This window comes from Octopus bimaculoides, chromosome 29, assembly GCF_001194135.2.
Source record: "Octopus bimaculoides isolate UCB-OBI-ISO-001 chromosome 29, ASM119413v2, whole genome shotgun sequence".
Taxonomy (NCBI): domain Eukaryota; kingdom Metazoa; phylum Mollusca; class Cephalopoda; order Octopoda; family Octopodidae; genus Octopus; species Octopus bimaculoides.
The window spans coordinates 10,241,972-10,250,630 of NC_069009.1; the positions used below are offsets into that span (position 1 = coordinate 10,241,972).

At 36.3% G+C, this 8,659-nt stretch overlaps 1 protein-coding gene across 1 annotated transcript in view; it reads right to left on the reverse strand.

Annotated features, from left to right (window-relative positions):
* Window positions 1-1,100: 1,100 nt before the first annotated feature.
* The window catches only part of LOC106882791 (uncharacterized), a 45,655-nt gene continuing 38,096 nt past the window's right edge, over window positions 1,101-8,659 (reverse strand). The window contains 1 exon segment of the mRNA XM_052977852.1: window positions 1,101-6,639. Within this exon segment, the coding sequence (XP_052833812.1) occupies window positions 1,796-6,639 (4,844 nt within the window). The 3' untranslated portion in view covers window positions 1,101-1,795.

The window sequence follows — 8,659 nt, forward strand, 5'->3', positions numbered from 1 at the left end:
ACTATTATTCAGGCAGTTGATGGTCATCTGTGTAGTGTAGTAATGTCTACTTTGGTGAGAAGAGTCTACTCTGGCAGCCAGCTACCTCCACACCTACTGGAATTGTCTATCAGACAAACACTTTGAACAATTTATTAATAACTATAATGTGTTGGTGTGCTGCCTCAACTGTGACAGCAATTCTTACCTCCTTTACTTCACCTTCATCATCAAAAGATGTTTCCTTATTCATTCATCATCATCATCATCATCATCATCATAATGCGATGACTGTTTTTTATGCTGGCATGGGTTGGACGGTTTGACAGGAGCTGGCCAGCTAAAGATCTACTTGGGTTCCATATCTCTTTTCACATGGTTTCTATGGCTGGATGCCCTTCCTAATGACAACCACTTTATACAGTGTACAGGTTGCTTTTCTGCAGCAGCGAAATGGATATTTGCGTGGCACCAGCATGAGTCATTTTTACGTGGCACCGGCACCAACCATCCCACAAGATTAGGTTCTCTCAGGTGAAGAGAGATGCAGGGGGCATACTTGTATGCATGGACAACCAAGACTTAGCTGGACATATCTTCTCAAGTCCAGCAAACCACCAAACCCTCGGTCCCTTGTCATCCCCTCCCCAATACCTGAAGCTCCTTTCTCACCACTTTATTGCACACCTTCCTTCGTCGACCCCTTCCACACATTCCTGCCACAATTAGAGATCAGCACATCTTGATGCAGTTATCTTCATCCATGTGCATTACATAACCATACCAGTGCAGTCTTCTCTCTTGCGCACAACATCTGATGCCTCATAAACCCAGTTTTTCTCTCAAATCCACTTAATTATGGAAGCCTTATTGATCTGTTTGGATATGTCTGTGTGGCGTTGATTTAGTTGTTATGTCTGAAAACATTACCAAGTTCTTCTGTGTTGGCACTGAACATTTAGAACGGCTGCTCTTCATCGAAATTGCAACAACAAAATATTTGGAACAGATTCTCTCAATGACATACTGAAATAGTGTCAAAGATTTGTAAACTAGACATATCAAACCCCTTTAAAATCAAAAGAATTTTTTTAAATATATAAGAAAAACAGGAAAACAACTTCTTTTTGATGAAGAATATTGTTTATTTACATTGAGATGAATCACACAACTCTATAATGTATGATGTAATATATATTTTAGAATATGTTCTGCCACTGTAGCTTGTACAATGTAATATATATTTCAAGCATTGGATTATGAATATAATTTAGTAATAAATTCAATTAGGGTTAAATATACAAAATATATTCAAGTAAAGGAAATAAACATTTGAAAGATTTGTTGAATCCGAGACATACAAGGTGAGACAACATAAGAATTTTAAATGGAGATTTTGTGTTACTTTTATAAGATTGCTAACATGTAAGAGTAACAAGTTGAATCAGATAATGTCATCATTGTGTGTGTAGGAGGAGATGCTATTCCAGTGGAAAACATACACTGTCTCTAGTTTACTAATATTTTATTAACAATTAACTAAACAGAAATCACTATGCTAACTAACTTTGTTCAAGAACCTTAGATATAACCTGCCATTTGATGTGTGGCTATTCCAGAAACATCATATCAAAAAGATGGGATATAGTAATAAAGCCCCTAATGTCAATGCTATATGGGGCCACATTTCTCAGCACCGATTCACAATATTTTAAAGCTAAAGTAATAAAAAAGTGTGCCCTAAAGACGTTATGTAAGTTTAATTTCCAGTTCCGTCCAAGAGGGTCCTGTGATCTCCGACAACAAACTGAAATAATTATCTCTCATAATAAAAGAATCCATCAAAACGGTTATCTAAACATCCGTAAATCATGATGAAATAATCCGAAACATGTATGGCCTTGATGTGGCAGACTTCAATTTCTTGAGAGCTGAGAAAGATTTCGCATTTGCTGTCTACAGATATTTGATGGATATTGTTATTAAAATCTGATATGTAAATATTTTCGCCATGGATGGTCAAGGATTTGTTGAAAATGTTTGGAAATGGTTCATCACTTTGAATCATTAGTTGTTGACTCCTAACCAAATTGTCTCTATACCAACATAAATCGTAATGATCTTCCTTGTATTTAAGAACGACGATGTCTTCATTCGATGTCACACCCAATGCTACAACCTTCCCCTCCTTCCCTAAATTCACTCGACCCATATACTCATACATTTCACCATAAATGTGAAGTATGTCTGCATATGACACAAACGGAGTATTACTACATTCATTTCGAGCGTCTTCGAACACACATACCAGATTATTGTCATTCTTTTTGTACATTAAATTGTATGGTTTTTCAGTTGTGATCTTTTTTAAAAGACACAGATCTGTATTGAAGAACATCAGTTGTTTATCATCACGAATGAGGACTACAAAGGATTCATCGGTCCATTGACATATATCTTGAGCTTCTTTTTCAAATGTTTGACTGTAAAGCAGATGACCGTCTCCCCTGGTGACCATGAGAGTACATTTATGGAGGAGCACGACAATACTATTGTCTTGTAGCATAATTAGCTTAAAAGCATTAAGAAAAGAAAACATCAAATTTGAATCTAGTAAACCAGATAGGGAAAATGAAAGCGGAAACATTGCTGTTCTGTGTGGCAGTCTTCTCACTGATATTTCATCAATTACTGACATACTCTCCGCTATGTAATTACCACGTCTCACTTCTAATCTACCTTTAGCAACTATTTCGTTTGATGTACATCTTCTTTCTCCTCCATCGTCACTGTTTTTAAGTTTATTAAATAATTCATTACTGAACATTTCCTTGTTCTTCTGAGATGTAATAGAAGGGAAATGAAGCCCAGAATCAAGATTTGATAATGACATAGATTCCAGAACCTTCAGATGGTCCCCATCAATTTTTATAGTATCACATTCAATCATGTTGATATGTACACACCAGTAAATATTTCCCATTTTTCTCCATATTCCACCATAAGGTACTCGACTTTCCCAAACTTTATATTTCTCCAAGTCTTGTGGCTTCAATTGAAATATTTCTCGTCTGTTAGGGACTGTGATCAATATATTTGTTTCTCCAGTAAAACATACACCACCAACCAAACTTCCAAAATCTCTGTAACATAGCAACTTCCCGTCTTCATCAAATAGTTTAACATTTCCACTATTGGCTTTTTCGCACACAACTGTCTTTCCTTCATCAGAGATATCGATATCTTTTACTTGAACAGGACAATTGTTTATTTGTAACCGTGAAACGGGGAATTTTTCCCGATTAATCTTGTACAAACCTTCAATATACAAGTACGAGTCATAGCTTGCAACAAATCTCGGACCTTTACAGTTAATACTGTTGAAATCCAACGCACGTTTATAATGCCTTTCATTTAAGAATATTCTCTTGTATTCACCGTTCTGCAACAATGAGACAATACGATACTTTTTCGTGTTTTCATAGATGTTCTTCCGTCCAGTAATGTACAAATAAGTATCATCGGTTGCCATAGAGGTGTGTCGGGAATAAATGCTGTGCTTAAATAAATATAAATATTGCCCGTTAGGGTTCAGAATAGTGATGAACCTGTCGGTATTGACGATGATGTTGTCATTAGCAATAACTGAGATATGGGTGATATTGTATCTGTAGCGCTTCCAAAATAAGTCTATTTCTCTCATAATACGGACAGCTGACTGTATTTCATCGATATATATATAAAACAGGCAGTTTTCAATTTCGGGTATGAAGGCACCACCATCAACATTACTACTACTACTACTACTACTACTACTACTACTACTACTACTACTACTACTACTACTACTACTACTACTACTACTACACACCAATAGATTGTCGGATCGACAAGCGATACAATTGTATCTATTTTCTGTGTGGTAAGTTGCCAAGAACAATGGAAATTCCACTTTTAATGTTAACAGTTGATAGTTATTGGTCGTTATAACCAATGTGTTTGATCGCCAGCAACACATATGTCTTGGGACAACATTATTTAACTTGATAGAGTCAACAAGTTGACCATCAAAAGTTAATATCTTAATGTTTTGATTTGTGCTGTCATATAGAGCAACCAGGTTATTTTCTGTAATAACCAAACAACCAATCTCCATTGGATGTTTATCTCCAAAACTTTGAGGGACAACAACTTCATGAGCTTTATCAGAAACTGTGAGATCTTGTAGATACAATCTGGAAGACAACATTTCACTGAGACTGATGTTTCTAGAAAATACATCTACCAGATCGATGAACATGTTAATTTGACTGCTTGTAACGTGATCTCTCACTAGCAAGTCATGTTCATTTACAGCAAACATGCGGCTGTTGTCGATCAAATGAACACACATGTTATCAATACATCCACCATAGAGATTGGAGGGTGTTTTCACTTGGGACAGCAAAACACTGGGGACTATCTTACTGCTGATGATGCTTCTCCTCCTTCGCCACCTGCTGCTCCTGATGGTCTTGTAGAGGAATACTGTTTTCTTACCAACAATTAATAGCTTTAGTGTTTCGTTTTCTAATGATAATGATTTCATTATAAAAGGAATATTAATTCTACGAATTCTTTCAACTTGATTACAATTTCTAATGGCTGAAATATCTAAATAAGATGGTTTATCGCAATAACAAATAATGCGACCTTCACCCAGCTTACACACACGTACATAAGGCTGGTTTAATGATACACTTCTGACTGTCTTTGATAAGTTTCCGATGATCCTTAGTTGCTTCTCTCGAGGTAATGTGACACCTATCTGATTAGAATTCCATCGACATATATCTGTAGCTGTAGACGGCAGCGGTAATCTGGACACAATGTCTCCTTCATTGGAAATGTATAACAAACAGTCATTATATATGTTGGACACCACCAACTGTCCATTCGCCAGTTGACATATTTCGGCAATGAGAAGATTGTCATTCTCTTTTTCTTCGAGACGTATATTTAAATTTCTATTATAAGGATTTTTAAAGGTTACATGAGAGTCTGACCAGTCATGGTACTTGTAAAGAAGAATCCGACTGCGTAGATCGTCTAGGACATAAGCTGTTCCTTGGAAAACAGCAGAGTGATAGCAAAAGTTTGAAGGAAGTTTCAGCTGCCATTTCCTTTGTCCAGTTGTATTGTAACATGTCATCAAAGACTCTCTCCTGAAGATAACAAAGAAATATAATGTGTCTGTGAAGACATGATGAGGGTAGCCATTGAACTCAATGTGTTTCTTGGAAAGCTCTTCACCAAAGCTTGAATAAAATAACAAGTTATGTTTCCGTTTGTCAACAACTACAAAATTAATTGGAGTAGCAGCAATGGTGACATTATCATGTTCCAATGAAATTCTGTTTACAATGTCAACATGATCCTTTTTAATCAATAAAATATGTACCTCCACTTTACCTTCACTGGTGGTCAGAGCCAAACACCTATTTGATATCATGTGACACATTTGAGTGTAATTGTTTCCGACGTCTATTAAATCACCTTTAATTAATTGTGGACAGGTAATATACTGAAGTTTCCTGTCCTCACTAAAAAGGACAAGAAATCTGTTTGAATCCATTCTACAAAAGACAGAAGGCTGGAGTTTAAATGTTAAACATTTTCCACCAAACTGTTGCCCTTCGTCAGTAACTAATATAGCTTTTAGATCCCGATATATAATTACTATTGAAGAGGCTGACATAGGTAGAATCGTTGTAATGTTGGAGGGATCATCAATATGGATTTGGTTTATTAAGCTCGGGATATGGTCTTGGTGATGGTAAGACAGCTTAGGCCAAAAATCTTCATTTGTCCTAATAATATGCACAAGACCAAAACGGTCAATCAAGTAAATATTATCTGTGCCCACACAAATATATCGAGCTTTTATCCCAATTTCTCTTTGTGACACAGAACCGTTCGGTGAAATCCTGTAAATTACATTTCCATGCACAGCGTAAGAATAATTTCGATATACATTGAGGTCTATTGGAATATCGATGGAATGGGTCTTCAACTGAAACAAGTGTCTGCCATCTATTGTGTAACAGCTAATTCTATTTATATTTGCCAAGGCTACTAAGATATGATACTGTGGACCAACTGCTATTTTTCCAACTATTTCTTTCATACTAAATTTTTCTTCAACTTTATTTGTATCCCAGTCTATGAGATATATTGTCTTACTAAACATTTCAGTACCTACAAATGTAGAATGTTTGAAATAAGAAATTGTAAAGAAACTATAATCCAGAGATTTTATGTGGAAACTTGTTGGATTAATGAAAACTATTTTCTTACGGAATGGAATTGTGGCTAAAACAGTGTCTTCACCAATTGTTGTCATGTCTGTGACATTAGAAGAACAATGAAAATCAAAATCACCGCCTGTTGTGGCACAACTTATCCTCAAATCTGTTGAATAGGTTACGATTCCATTGCGGATTTCAACGATTCTTAAAACTGTGTTCATGCTCTTGGAATCATTATCAGAGTCTTTGGGCTGCAATATTTTGGACACAGCTGAGCAACGGGGACGGAATTTAGATGAATGCGACTTCATAATACTTTTACCATCAAGACGTGGTATCTGCATGTAGTGATCGTCAATTGAACTTGGTTCATCTGAATAACAATAACAACAGAAATAAAATTATATTAAATTTCCAAAAGACATGAATGGGTTATATTAATTTGTAACAACAACTTCCTACATAATTCAAGTCACAAAAAATCAAATCTTCCCAATTTAACTAAAACATTGCACAACATTCCTAAAACACCATTTTGAAGACACTTTCCATTTCATTTCTTGTAGATAAACAAGGAAATAGCGACATCAGTGGGGTTACAGGCTGAAAACACTGATATACACCAGTGGAGTTTAGAACTGAAGAGCGATATCTGTGATGTTCTGGCAATGTATACCTTGACTACTTTAATTGTGGTCTACAGATGTACAACCACATGCTGTACAATGAGGAGATATCATATTGTAACCTGACTGCTACTACACTCTACCCCAAAAAACAAAAGTTAACTGTGTGATGTTTAAAAAGATGGAAGAATTGAATATTTGACGGGTTAGATCTGTGTGTTTTTCACTGAGGCTGTGACCAGCTGTGTATTGTTATATATATATATATATATATATACATAAAAGACCTGAGTAGCAATTACACAACCAGTGGTAAGATTTCTGATCTCTCTCTCTCTCTCTCCCTGACCACATGATAAACATTAGAAATTAGATAAGCCCCAGCACCAACTCTATCAATGAATGAAGTAAATAAAAATCGAGTAAACAAAACAGAAATTGCCTTTTTCCGATTTAGAGAAAACAATTAATTGTTGATAATTAATAGTCAATAACTTGCTGTACTCCATTTTCTTAATTGCTGAGATAATTCTAAATGCTCTGACTTTAAATACCAATTAGTGTTATACAAATATACAGATATATAGGAAACTATCGACAGCAATATAAAACCTTGTAATTACCCATGTGATCTTTTAGCAATTACTAGTGTTTACAGCCACCCAGAAACCTGTAATTATCCATTATCTCAGATGAGAGTTTGTCAGTGGAACTCCTACTTCAACATGTATGACTTTGATGTTTTTGTAAGTAATGCTGTCTTTAATTAGCAGCCATTGCTACCATCATCACTACATTGTCATCATTTAACGTCCATTTTCCATTCTGGCAGGGTTTGTACGTTTTGTCAGGGCCTGGCTAGGGAGAAGAATGCACCAGGCTTCACTGTCTGATTTGGCAGGATTTTACAGATGGATACTTTTCCTAACACCAACAAACTTACAGTGTGATCTGGATCCACAAGCATTGGTGGGGGTCACCAAAGAACTTGATTGAAACATGTGTCTTGTAGAAGAGATACATGGTTACCCAGTGAGAGGGGGAGGGCAAGAGAAAGAGTGAGAGTGAGTAACCAAGAAATGTTAATAAATCATTAAGCACTCTGTGACCTCACAAACTATTCAGACTCAGTCTCCATCATTTACTGTTGTCATCCTCCACCTCTCCCTCCAATCACTTTTTTTTATCCTTTCAGTCTTTGCATTCTGATTCTCCTTCTGTAATCCCTTCTTCTCTCCTCCTAAACATGTCACTTTCAGTGAACCAACACATCATAGAGTAGTGAGGACTTTCTAATATCATGGAATGTGACGCAACCTAACTACTGCTGGTGCTATGATCAAATGCTTCCACTACACACTGGAGGTGGTCGTTGGATGAGAGTTGACACCGTAAGTTTGAGAGGGAGGTTGAATCTTGCCGAGGACATGGTAATCTCTTGTAGTTCTTGTGTCACAATGAAATGCATCCAGGACCTTTATAAAGTGGTTGGTGATAAGAAGAGCATACCACCATAAAAAGGCTGGAATGTTTAAGTGAGATGTAATCCTTAAGCAATCAATATGGATAGTTCACTGTTAATAAGAAATGGCTTGGACAGTGACCACCCATCCAGTACATGGGAGCATAGAGAGCAGATGATAAAGGATGAGGATGATTGTACTGAAACTTGCAGAGAGCATTCTTCTTGAAAGCAAGCGAGAAAGAGAGATAGATAGATAGATAGATAGAGAGAGAGAGAGAGAGAGAGAGAGAGAGAGAGAGAGT